Source organism: Pavona decussata, unplaced genomic scaffold (assembly GCF_977016875.1).
Source record: "Pavona decussata unplaced genomic scaffold, jaPavDecu1.1 SCAFFOLD_64, whole genome shotgun sequence".
NCBI lineage: Eukaryota > Metazoa > Cnidaria > Anthozoa > Scleractinia > Agariciidae > Pavona > Pavona decussata.
This window is the reverse complement of record NW_028145484.1, coordinates 4,707,723-4,721,585: the sequence shown is the minus strand read 5'-3', so window position 1 is coordinate 4,721,585 and position 13,863 is coordinate 4,707,723. Positions and strand designations below refer to the sequence as shown.

Below are 13,863 nucleotides of genomic sequence, written 5' to 3'. Positions count from 1 at the left end.
ATATAATTTTGGTTCAAAAGGTAATCATGACTAGGTTCGTTTACAGGATATTTGAAAGAAGTCGATGGTGCAATGAAGAAGTGAGTTCCGAATATTCGCGAGATTCCCACCGTTATTAGGACAGAACAAGTGTGGGGTGGCGTTGTAAAAGGTATCTGCTGGCTGTTTTAATATGTTAACAAGTAGATGATGCCTGTTTTGGTTGAAAAGGCGAGCGGTTGAACTAATTTTCCCAGGTTTAGTGATCGTTTTGAAGATAATCTTGAATTTTTACAGACAGTTTGGTTGTCTTTAGGAGTTGCAGCTCATTCCATGCCCTTGTATCGGATTTCAAAAAGGGGATTGTGGTTTTCAAGAAAAGGTCAAATTTATGACGAAGAAACTAAATTAAATATTCAAGCAAGAAGACAGAAAAGCTTACACATCACTCTTTAATACAACGTCATGGTTTCACATTGCACTCAAAACATGGGATCCGGAAGAACATTATGACGGATCTTGCCCCAATCGCGTTTTTGGTAACTGGGTCTTGCTTTGTTTGAAAACCTTTATAATTAAGAAGCTCGGTAGAAGCAATGCAAGCGGATAAAGAGAAGAAACTACTGAGAAAACTGAAAACAGCGAGCGACAAATATGGTAAACATGGTCACGTGGTCATTTCCGTTGTCGCAAACATGGTTAAGTTCTAAATCTCATTTTGCAAATTTTTTCTCTCAACTTCTTTTACGTAATAAAATTCAAACTTCAACAAGAGTTCTCTAAACCCTTCAAAATGCTGATGTGCCTCCCTCTTATTATATTTTCGAAACAAGGTTGAGGTAGGTAAGTACGCGCCCGCAGCTTTTGCCGCTGTCTGCCCTTCCTGCGCATAAGAATTGCGCAGAAGTCCTTTGGCGCACCAGGTCACGCACTCCTCTCCACGGTTGGGAGGAGTGCGTGACATGAGTCGCGTAGGAGGCTTGTGATACTCGTCAGTTGTACTCGTTTTTTCACCCAGTCCGTAGTCCATGTTTTACACCGACCGGAGTGTAAACTACAAAGAAAGCGAGTGCGACGACTTTTCTCAGGTGAGCATGTCTTTGCTTTTCTTTCTTTTTTTCATTTTGCTCAGTTTAGGCTGCGTGGCTGGCAATATTACAGTCCACACGAAGATAAAGTTTTTCGGCTTACACGCCGTTTAAAACAGTTACCTATACCTACCGCCAGTAACGCAGGTTTCAGTTACAACTTATTAATAGTTAGCCGGCATAACCTGCAATCATCGCTTCCAGCTGCTGTATTCGCCATCGACTGCAGGACCGACGGTACAACAATAGCATGGGTAAGAATGTTAATTCCTCTTCGATAAAAATTAATTCCATATTGAGAGGGTCCGTGGTTGTTACACTTCAGACGCTTCGAGTCAAAGGCCTTAAATCCTGGTTTCGACGTTATATTCTCAGTATTGGAAGAGAGAAATAGAAACAAACATTCGGCTTGAAATGATTAACAAAGGACGTCATTAATCACCATAGCTTGATTATGCCAACTAGTCTTGCCGTTTGACCGTTCCTTTAAGCCCTTTTCTTTTTGGTTTCGTACGAATTCAGGAACAAAATTTCAGTTTTAATCCTAATGTTATAATAAAGTTTAAGATTTTTCTAACTAACTACTTGTTTTAATTGTGTGTCGACTGATATATTTTCACGGTTGTTGGAGTACGCCATGGCTGTCAATTCAACAGATGCAGTCAGCCGTTCATCTGTAAATTTGCATGAACTTTGTGGTTGTTGTTCAACTTGTTCTTGTGTAGCCTGCAGGCTAGATCTTGTGTGGCATTGCGGGGAAGCGGTGGTGTTGTCAGTTAAACTCCGAAGAAGCGAATAAGAACAAACTTCCTTTCATTGAACACACAAACAGAAACTGGTGCAGTAACCAGCACCCTCAAAGCAGAGCCTCCTTTTGTCTTTTAAGCCCGCTGCACACGTGAGGAAAGAGCTGAGCAAAATGCCTCGCGAGGCGAAATTCTCACCAAAACTTCACCGCACACGAGAGGAAACGGCTGAGCTATCTGCCTCGCGAGGCATTTTGCTCAGCTCTTTCCTCACGTGTGCGGCGGGCTTTACTTTATCGAGCAAGCAAAAGAAAGGCTCTGCTAGCAGGGTGAGTAACCAGGTGCAGAGACCAGAATTTCAGACCATTTCCAATAACAATCGATAGCTTTCGATGAATCAGTCATCGATTTCTATCGACAATTGATACCAATCGATTGCCACAACTCATAACTTTTTCTGGCTTTATCAATTCCTATCAATTGCTCATATTAATTGATGTTAATCTTCGGTTGTTATCGATTGTTATCGATTATTATTGATTAGTCAAGTATACTCGTCACAGTAAAGTGATCTCAGGTGGAACCTATGTACACTCGGTTAAGAGTGTACATAGTTTCACATCGAAATAAGCACGGTCTTGACGCAAACAATCCAGCAATCTCCATGACATTACTACAAGCTTTGAAGCAAGTGTTGGAACTATTTGCCCCAGTTCAATGACGGTGGAGTAGGCATTTTCCAGCTGTGTATCGTGACCATTGCAGCATAAAAGGTTCAATACACGTTAGCCCAAATTTGAGCTTCAGTTTTTTTTATAATTTGTCTTAGGTGTTCAGCGAAAGTAAAGCCGACAAGTCATGCACGACGCCTCAACTCATAATCCCAGAGAAACAGCAAGTTTCATCTCAATTTTAACTTTCTCCTGGATTAGCCACTTACTGAAATTTGGCAGCCAACACCCACTAGAAGAAAAGCATCTGTTTCCATTAGAAACGTCATTTCAGGCAGAGAAGCTCACTGGTGACTTGGAAAGGGAATGGCTTGCAGAGGAAAGAGCTTCCGAACAAAGCAGAAGACCTCCTCGCCTTTGGAGAGCTATGATGAGAGTTCTTTCTTATAGAGATTACATCATTGTTGGAATCCTGAGGATTTTATATTCATTTACGTTTAACGTTATGCCTTTGATTCTGTGGTTCTTCTTGAGAAGCCTCTCTTCAGCATCTGACAAAAATTACACGTCAACTCTGCCGTTTATTATCTGTATTGCTGTAGTTTTTGTGGCACGTTCAGTGTTTATCGCTCAGGGGCAAATCAGGGCGGACATGATGGCCATCAAGCTAAAAGTTGCACTGATTGGTCTCGTCTATAAAAAGGTAAACCGCTTACAACCCACAATTTCATGATTCGCTCTGAAGCTAAGAGGGGCTAACGCTCGAATCGTCACCACTCGAATCTATTGACGGTAGCTAAATTACTTTATCAACTCTATTGATAGAATCCAGACTCCTCACGAACATAGCACCACACAGTTCTTTACAAACTAACTCTCTAATAAAAAGGTAACACAACGTTTGTAACCTTCTTCAAAATCATTTCTTAATTCATTCTTGGGAGGGATGGAAGCCTAAGATGGGGTGCTATCTTAGAGAAGGAGAGTTTATTTTGCTGTAGTTTAAAACTTATAAAGTGTCATACATAAGTTTATATATATTTAGCCATAAAGTGTCTATATAAGTTATAAAGTGTTGGACCCGACAGGCCCTCTGTTTGAGGGAAAGTTTAAACAAGAATAATAAATCATTTTATGTGTCACTGTATTTAGCGCAGCGTACTAATTGCCGACATGACAGAAAGGAAAAACCGAGTACCCGGCGAAAAAAACTCTCGGACCAAGGACGAGAACCAACAACAAACTCAACCCACATTTGACGCAGAGTCCGGGAATCGAACCCGGGCTACACTGGTGGGAGGCGAGTGCTCTCACCACTGCGCCATCTCTGCTCCCAACGAAACCCCTTTCAAGTACATTAACCGCTGACTGAAAAATAATGTCATATAGAAGTAGCCAGTCAGGCATAGGGCTGAAACCGAAGAAATAAAGTAATTCAATTTTTTTTTCATTTAATTTCTTTCTTTCTATCCTTTTTTCTCTTCCAGATTCTTACTCTTAACAGATGTATCTTAGACGACAACATTTCGGAAAACACTATCAATCTTGTTTCTAACGATGCTCAAACCATGGAACGTATGGGATATGCGGGTTTCGCGCTCCCATTTGTTGCTTTGGACATTGTTGTGTCCTTGGCACTTATGTGGTATTTAATTGGCTGGCAAGGATTTATAGGAGTTTCATTCTTAATTTTTGTTTCTGTCTATGGATCACTTGGAGCTCAAAAGGCTGGGAGTATTCGCGAAAAAGCTGCCGCTCAAACCGACAAACGGTTAGAGATAATGAAAGAAATTATTGCTGGAATCCGCCTGGTGAAAATGTACGCTTGGGAATGGAACTTCAGAGATCTAGTTGCACAAATTAGAAGGTTGGGATCTATGTTGTAAACGAAGTTTTACTTTTTCCTTCACTTAAAAGAAAATGGTATTTAAAAGCAGCTAAAATGAGTGACGTGTACCGCAGCGTGACTTGGTGTCTGGCTGACCGACTGGTTGACTACCTGTGGGACAAAGTGACTGACGGAATGATTGACTGACTGAATGATTGATTGATTGATTGATTGATTGACTGACTGACTGACTGACTGACGCATTTACTGGCCGGCTGACTCACTTAATGACCGACTCGGACTGACTGACAGACTCACTTTCTGGCCGACCGACTGACCGACTTGACTGTACACACTCACTGATTGGCTGACTCAATCACTGACCGACTGACTAACTGACTAAAAAATTGCTTGACTGACTAACGGACTGACAGACCTACTCACTGGTCGGCTGACTAACTGACTGACCGACTAAACAGACTAACTGGCTGACCGACTGACTGACTGACTGACTGACTGACTGACTGATTGCATATCTTAGTGTCTGACTGACTGACTACTTGACTGACTGATTGACTGACTTCCTGCTTGACTGACTGGCAGACTGACTTACTGACCGACTCATCGACTGCCTGGCTTGGTGACTGACTGACCGACTGACAGACTGACTTGCTAACAGACGGACTGACTGACTGACTAACTGACTGACCGACTGGTTGACTGTGGGACTGAATGAATAAATGAAAGAATCAACCAACGAGCCAACTTGATAGATCAAAGATTTTAGGAGCTATAAAAAATTAACCTGACCATTTACAATTTTCTTTAGGAAGGAAATTTCCCTGATTCGTATCCGAGGATTTATCATCTCTAGTTTCTACGCTCTGTACTTCACCAGCAACTCCATTGCAGGCTTCATCTCAGTCGTGACACTGCTTTTCACAGGAAACTCACTGACATCATTCAAAGTGTTCACTTTGATCTCTACCCTGTCTAACATTAAGTTTTTCGTGACAATCTTTCTTGGAGAGGTCCTACGCTATGTTGCAGACGCAAAAACTGCATGCGATAGAATGCAGAGATTGGTCGAAAAGAAATCTGTCTCAGCACGGAAAATGGACCATCAACAGAAGCTGGCTCCGCTAAAAGTTTATTTCAAAGGTAGAAGATACAAACCACAATTCATTAGAATTGAGAGCTTTCGATATGGAAAACCGGCTTTGATCGGTGTTCAAAAAGGTGATGAAGTATCTCAATACGTTCAGCCACACGCCGCTCTTGCAGACGTTTCCTGTTTTTGGAATTCTACATCAGGACGTCCAGCATTACAAAATGTATCATTGACAGCCACTGGTGGACAACTTGTTGGTATAACTGGGCCTGTTGGAAGTGGTAAAACGTCTTTGTTGATGGGCCTCTTAGGAGAACTTCCAGTTTTTTCTGGAGAAGTTAGTTGCATTGGCAAAATAGCTTACGTTTCTCAGACACCTTGGGTCTACTCTGGCACCGTGCGAGAGAACATAATTTTTGGCATACCATTCAATGAGGAAAAGTACAACAAGGTTATTGAAGTCTGTGACCTGGAAAAAGACTTTCAAAGTTTCCCAAAACGCGATCTTACTGAAATTGGGCAACGCGGGGTAATCCTAAGTGGGGGTCAGCGGGCAAGAGTAAGTCTAGCACGCGCGATCTACTCAGACGCTGACATCTACTTATTGGATGATCCGCTAAGTGCCGTGGATGCCAAAGTCGGCAAACATTTGTTTGACCGGTGCATCAAAGAATTCTTAGCTGAGCGAGTACGTATTCTGGTCACCCATCAGTTGCAGGTTCTCAAACACACAGACAACATCGTAATGCTCCAAAATGGCTCCATTGTGTTCCAAGGAAACTACCGTCAAATGGGAAAAGAGCAGAGGAGCCATTTTTCTATTCTAACTCAAACAAAGCAAAAAACAAGCGCAACTGGTTCTGAGAAAGTTCTTAATGGAGATGAAACTATCAATTCATTACAACAGATTGATAGATGTCGCGAAAGAGTAGATTTGGAAGAAGAGGAAGAGGACAGAGTGGTTGGATCTGTTATCTGGCAGTTCTACTGGAATTACTTTAGAGCTGCACTTCCAGTGGGTGGGATCGTCAGTCTTGCTATCTTCTTCGCTTTTGTACAAGGTAAGTAGCAAATGAAATAATTAAAACATTTATAGCAAATAAAACATTGAAATTCGCAATACTTCTAAACTGTTCAATAATAAACTTCAAGTGCTTCTTCTATAGTATGAACCAAGACAGACACTTAACCATCTACAGCAACTGTCATGTTTTTGTGACGAAAATCAATGATAATAATGATAATAACTCCTTATAGCAGTTACCAATAACGGATAAAATTTCGTTTTGGTGGACGTCAGCCAAAGAAAAGCCGTTGAAATTATTTTGAATTCTGACAAGATTTTAAGGCAAAAGAACCATAACAATGACACTTTTACCCGCTTACAGACAGAAAAACTCTATCAAAGTTTATTCCAAGCTAGTTTAAACTAAAGAGCGCCTCTTTAACGGGATTGATATGAAACGTTTAAATTTCACTGCACGTATAATAATTTGGAACTGAATCCAGCAGCGATCCTCTAAACGACAAGTACAGCTTTTCTGTTAGTTTTAAATGGCTCAGAAATCAATTTTAGAACAATGATAAAAATATTACCATCTCAACGTCTTCTTTATTTGTTTGATCTGAATTATTAATCAATCACGTCATAGTGATTATCCATCACGTGACCATTGACAGCGTCGTATACCGGTAATAATAATAATAATAATAATAATAATAATAATAATAATAATAATAATAATAATAATAATAATAATAATAATAATAATAATAATAATTTATTCACTTATATTGCGCATTTTCTATGACAAGACGATCACATGCGCATTACAATAATTACAAAAGCACAATATGTATATATATTACGTGTGACAGCAGTATTGAATTGACGAATTCTCTATATATTCTATATCTACCTATCTAGTATATTTACGATATAAGTCATTATATGTGTATATGTTTAACAATAGGAGTATTACTTAAAAAGGCAAAGAACTACGCTTCCGTACTGCTTAACGATGCAAGAACTAAGTACCTGTCTGACTTTATCCTCGATAATAGTCATGATCAAGGGAAGTTATTCCGAGCTACAAAGTCCCTTCTGTCTCGGCCCCCGACGCTTCGTGTACCGAATCACTGTGATGTGCGTATTCTAGCTAATGATATTGGCGAATATTTTGACCAGAAGGTTCAAGGCATTCACCAAATGCTTTTTGACGACACAGAAAATCACAACCCTCTAGTTGCCGACACTACCGAGTGCACTGCCTCTTTTGACTCATTCAAAGAATTATCATCAGAGAATGTTCGAGCTCTGATCACCTGCAACTCTAAAAAAATCTTGTCAGCTCGATCCGATGCCGACTTCACTAGTGGTTCAATGTCTTGACGAGCTTACCCCAGTCTTCACTTCTATTATCAACTCGTCACTCCAGTCAGGCTGCTTTTCGACTCAGTGGTGGTAGGTTCATTCCCCCATCACTGTTCAATAGTGGATTTAGTTTTTGATCAGCATTGCCTCTTTGACCCAGCGTTTGTCCTTGTGGTCTTCTGTTGAAATTTTCACCGTTTTACCTTCTCTTTGGTAGAAAAAGTGTCAATTCCTTGGCTCAGTGGCTCATTTGCTTTAAAATCTTGACAGAATTCAAAATAATTTCAACGCTTTTCTTTTTGTTGACGTCCACGAAAACGCATCTTTAACCATCTCTTTTTGGAGGCAGGTAGGTCGCTTGTTATTGATAACCGCCGTAAAATTACTGCTGGTTCTAGACAAATGCCAGCCGATTTCCCCCTTGGGACCAAGAAATAAGTCAAGTCAAGTAAGTCTAGACAAATTCAGGTATTGATAACGTTTCTTTTTGATAGTGTTATGGATTGCTCCTTATTGGTGGCTCTCACGTATGTCAGAGATGCCATATGACCAACAGAAGAACTACATCACGCTTTTGGTGTATGGATCGATTGCCGCGGCCTCCTTCCTTCTCACAACAGTATCCTCCTTCTTGTTCTATCTGACCGTCCTGAAAGCTTCTGAAAACCTCCACAATGAGATGACAAAGGCAGTTATCAAGGCGCCAGTCCTGTTCTTTGACACAAACCCAGTTGGTCGCATCTTAAATCGTTTCTCAAAGGACATTGGTAATATGGACGACCAACTTCCACCAATATTTCTCTTTGCGGTCCAGCTGTGTTTGTACTTTTTCAGCGCCACCATCCTATCAGCGGTATCGAATGTGTGGCTGTTTATCACATGTGCTCCGTTAACAGTGTTGTTTATTTACCTTGCTAAATATTATTTGAAATCTTCCCGAGAAATTAGGCGGTTGGAAGCAGTGACGTGCAGTCCAGTATACTCGCTTATTGCTGATACTGTAGCAGGACTGGAAGTAATTCGTTCTTCAGAGATGGAAGACGATTTCTTACAAAAATTTTACAAGTTAGTAAACTACTGATTTATCTTTTAACATTCAAAAATGTTTTATCATATTGTTTAGATATATATATATAAAAAAATAATATTTATTGAGAGCTTGCTCGTTCTTCGTGTCACGGCAAAATATTTGGAGGGGCTTTTTGAAGTATAAGGCGAGGTGCATCTCCCTCTTTCTTCCCCGTTTACCTTCGCTATAGTTTCAAAATTTACAATTTACTCTTTAAGAGATGGTATAGCGGAAGAGAAAACTAAGGTGAAAAAAGGAAAAGAAGGAGTTGGAAGAGACCGAATGATACTATCCTAAAATAACACAGATCACAATACGATCTAATGTTTTGGTCGACACTTGACTTCACTTTCGGCCTTCAGCTAACCCTGAAAGACGAAACAATATCCATCCTGAGCACAGACGAATATTAAAGAGACTATGTCACCCCAGGCGCATGCGCGCGATGATGAGTAGCACTTTGAAATCGTTGGCCAATAATACCCCTTCGATTAGTCCCATTTGCAGTTGTTACTGGCGGTTAGTTCCGTCTACAGCGCAGACTATCAGTATCGTGTATTGTTTTGTTTAATTACGGCCAAAACGAAGTTGATCAGACTTCGGTGATTAAAAGGGAACAGGAGATGGCGACCATGACAGGAGAGGGAACATACCTTACATTATTAATGTTCATTGTAGGTATCAAGACACGAATACAGCAGCGATGATAATGCGGATCGTCTCAGGACACTGGCTTGCTATGCGAGGAGATGCGCTGAGTAATCTTCTTGTGACGTCTGTATCGACTGGGGCCTTATTTGCATTACAAAGCCCAGGTGTGTACACAATTCAGACTGATACCAGTACGGTAATCGTGACGCACTAGACAGTGTTCCTCTTGATGTCTGATGATCTATCAACAGATGCGCGATTTCTTTAGTTGCTTTTTTCACTACTGAAGAAGAGGCAGTAGCCTCCAAGATATCTGGTAAAAACAAATCTTTTAAGCGCAGGTAAATCATGAATCAAAACAATTTTAATATCTATCAGTGGCTGGAACGCTGGACTGCTAAAATTAATCGTGTTTGGACGTTTTCAAATAAAAGACCACCCCATACCGTAAGTTTCTTGAGTCTGGTATACCGACCAAGATTGAGACGATTCACGACAATGTTTTTTTTTTTTTCAAACCTGGCAATAAACGAGCCCCAGTCTTTATGTGAAAAAATCAGGCACTTTTATATTTTGTTTCAGCTTTGGCAGGCATGTCGCTGACATTCGCAGCCGAAACATTAGAAGCCTCGCAGTATGGCATTCGAGCTGCCTCGGAAACAGAGAATTACATGACTTCAGTAGAAAGAGTCTTCACTTACACCGAAATCGCTCCAGAGCCTGGTTACGACACGGAAACCATTCTACCTGAAGCGTGGCCAACAGAGGGCACCTTAAAATTGCAGGACTTGTCATTAAGTTATTTGAAAGGAGCGCCAGCCACTTTGAAAGGCATAAGCATCTCTATTGCTGCCAAGGAGAAAGTTGGTGTAGCAGGACGCACGGGAGCTGGGAAATCATCTTTAGTGGCTGCTTTGTTCCGAATGCCAGAGCCTGATGGCAAAGTAAGAAGAATTGTCGCTTGTTCAGTTTTCTTTACCAAGTCCTGGTCATACGATGCATGCATGATAGTCGATGGTCAAACCGTTTGACCACCAACTATCATGCACTCTCATCGATGATGGCAAAGTAAGAACAATTGTCGCTTGTTAAGTTTTCTTTACCAAGTCCTGGTCACACGATGCATGCATGATAGTCGATGGTCAAACCGTTTGACCACCAACTATCATGCACTCTCATCGACTATCGTCAACTATCATGTTCACTTTCAACGTGTTCAAATTGTACATGATAGTTGATGATAGTTTTTCTCATTTAACGACGCGCATGATAGTCGACTATAGATTACACTCGGCAGATGCATAACACTAGAGGCTCAATAAACTATCGTCGGCTATCACGAGTTTCTTAGAGACGCTTGACCACCCGCTTGATAGTTAATAATAGTGGATGAAAGACTATCATCAACTATTATTGACTATCATACGCCGTTCGACCAGGGCTTTTGCTTTGTTACGGGTGTCATTGGGCAGATAAGAAGAAATGGCTATTACCTAACCCTATAATGGTTATGGTGAACTAAGATCGAGACGGCCTGGTTGTTGTATGAGTATTTTCCACTGTCAATCCTTTTAGCCTATGTACAGGCCTAACTTTACTTTCTCAGTAGTTCTTTCTGGAATGGATAATTTCCTAAGGAAAAAAAATAAGTGTCTTTGATTTACAGCGTTCAAATAAAATCAGCGAAATGGTTTTCATAATAAGTTGTTACAAATTCGGCAAATGGCAGAAGACAGGCCAGTTGGTTAATAACACTAATGTGCCGCGTGGCCGAGGAGTTGAATTTCGGTCTACTGTGAAATAACAGTTAGCGGTGATAACGGGTCTTGATAACCGGTTTCTCCAGCTCTACCCTCAAGAAATCGGCCGTACGAACTACGGTGATTACATAAAATTCAGTTGTTCCCCTTCTTAAGACTGTCGTTTTGCAAGGCCCTGAAGTGTTGGAGACCGTGCTTGCTTGTATAATCATACACAAGATTTTCTATCTTGTTTCCAGGACCTCCCTGAAAACCACTTCGGTGAGAGGAGTTTCCTGTGTTGATATTGTTGTTATTGTTGATCATCATCAGACTTTGTTGACGCTAATCAATGCTTAATTCCAGGCATCACAGATGCCTTCAATTTCTTGTTACGGTGAGTCAAATTAGCAGTAAAACAGGCTCAGATTCAGAAGACAATTTCTTACGATTGTATCTTCTTATTCAAAAAGGTGATCATAGATGGTGTGAATATCATGGATCTCAATCTACAAGCATCTCGCAGGTCCATGGCCGTCATAACTCAAGATCCTGTCCTGTTTGGTGGTAGCCTCAGGAGGAACCTAGATCCGTTTTCGTTGTATGAAGATCATGATCTGTGGAGTGCTTTGGAAGAGGTACAGTTGAAGACCTTGGTACAACAATTACCAGACCAGCTGGAGTACAAGTTGAGAGAGTCTGGGAGCAACTTCAGTGTTGGTGAGCGCCAGCTGGTCTGTTTAGCGCGGGCGCTGTTACAGAAGAGTAAGATCATAATACTGGATGAAGCCACTGCTAATGTGGACTACAAGACTGACCGTTTGATTCAAGAAGTTATACGTAACAGATTTAAAGATTCCACAGTGTTAACCATCGCACATCGCTTGAACACTATCATGGATTATGACAAAGTCTTGGTTATGGATCAAGGACGAGTAGTGGAGTTTGATAAACCTGAAATCCTTCTTCAGAATAACAATGGATATTTTTGTCGCCTTGTTCAGACCCAAAACATGACGACAAGTCATGTTTAAAATAGAATAATTTCTGGTATATTGAATTCCCTGGTCGTGCCCCATGGATGATGCTAGTCCAATTGCAGGACTACCTTCCAGCACTTTTTTGTTGTATTTATCTTTGTCGTCGTAAAACCTCGCGTCATTCATTTGTTAGCCACTTATGCACCTATCATCGGTTATCGCCTGAGGGGAGACCTCGGAAATCATGAGGGAACTGGTGAAAACAAGTTTGTTCAAAGAGGACCCACCCTGTCTAGGGTAGGGGGGTTATCCAAGACACCACCTATCTCATGATCATTATGGACAAAACCGTGAAATTATTGGCTTTAAAATTTGAGTTGACACAGAAATATTCATCTAGCAAGTGTCAGTATTGATACATAAACAAAAAAAGTGAGGTTTGAATCTCATTGTTATTTTTTACTGCTGGATAGAGGGGTGGCTACGCAATAAAGACGCCATCTTTTGAGGATGAGGAAGGTGGTGCAGGCAGAGGCCACTGTCTATGTTGGCACTTAGTGGGTCCTGTTCGAGTGTAATAGTTTTGACCACTTCCCTTAGACCTTTTTATAGAGACCGAGGGAGATGTGATTGATAATTTGCCCAAAAATGAAGAGGAAATGAGGGAGGTTTGTTTTGTTTTTGTGCCTTTACCTGGCCTTACCCAGCAAGGAAAACAGGAGCCTTTATAAAACAGGAAGCCATGTCGTAGCTCCTTGTAAATGAAGGACAAACTAGCCACTGTACATGATCGAAGTTACCTAGTCTCATGATGTGCCACGTGCGCTGAGCAGCGCGACGACGGCGGATTCTGCTAAATATTGTTATGCGTGAAGTTAATTTTCTGGTCTTGGCCAGAACAGATAATTTGGTTGGCTTTAGGAGTTACAGCTCATTTAATGCCCCTGTATTAGATTTCAAAAAGGGGATTGAGTTTTCTAGAAAAGGTAAAATTTATGACGAAGAAACTAAATTAAATATCCAAGCGAGAAGACAGAAAAGCTTACACTTCACTTTTTAATTCAACGTCATGGTTTCACATTGCACTCAAAACATGGAATCCGGAAGAACATTATGACGGATCTTGCCCCAATCGCGTTTTTGGTAACTGGGTCTTGCTTTGTTTGAAAACTTTTAAAATTAAGAAGCTCGGTAGAAGCAAGCGGATAAAGAGAAGAAACTACTTCGAAAACTGAAAACAGCGAGCGACAAATATGGTAAACATGGTCACGTGGTCATTTCTGCCGTTTTCCGTTTGTCGTAAAAGACATAAGTGCACGGTCTCAGTTAACATCTTGTGCTATAAAATACTACTGACCAATGACAAAAAAGGTTATTATTATTATTATTATTATTATTATTATTATTAGTATGTTGCTCAGTCACTGCCTAGGCAGAAGTATTGCAGAACATGTGCCTTAAGATGCCCTGCACCTTCCTTCTGTCTTTTCCTTAGCTATCTTTAATAAAAAGCACCCCAGGAAAGTACTATGCAGTATCTCACTTCATTTGAATGGTCACACATTAAGATTTCATACATAGAATCAACACAATGGTAACCTCTTTTTCTTAACCAGATGCAATTACC

At 40.7% G+C, this 13,863-nt stretch overlaps 1 protein-coding gene across 1 annotated transcript; it reads left to right on the top strand.

The window, feature by feature from the left end:
- The first annotated feature begins 936 nt into the window (after positions 1 to 936).
- LOC146478634 (ATP-binding cassette sub-family C member 4-like) lies at positions 937 to 13,763 on the top strand. The gene is made up of 8 exons (XM_085112207.1): positions 937 to 1,067; positions 2,643 to 3,187; positions 3,972 to 4,351; positions 5,142 to 6,484; positions 8,292 to 8,862; positions 9,545 to 9,681; positions 10,100 to 10,461; positions 11,730 to 13,763. The coding sequence occupies exons 2-8, from the start codon at positions 2,672 to 2,674 to the stop codon at positions 12,288 to 12,290; spliced, it is 3,870 nt and encodes a 1,289-aa protein (XP_084968333.1). The 5' UTR covers positions 937 to 1,067; positions 2,643 to 2,671; the 3' UTR covers positions 12,291 to 13,763.
- The last annotated feature ends 100 nt before the right edge of the window (positions 13,764 to 13,863 follow it).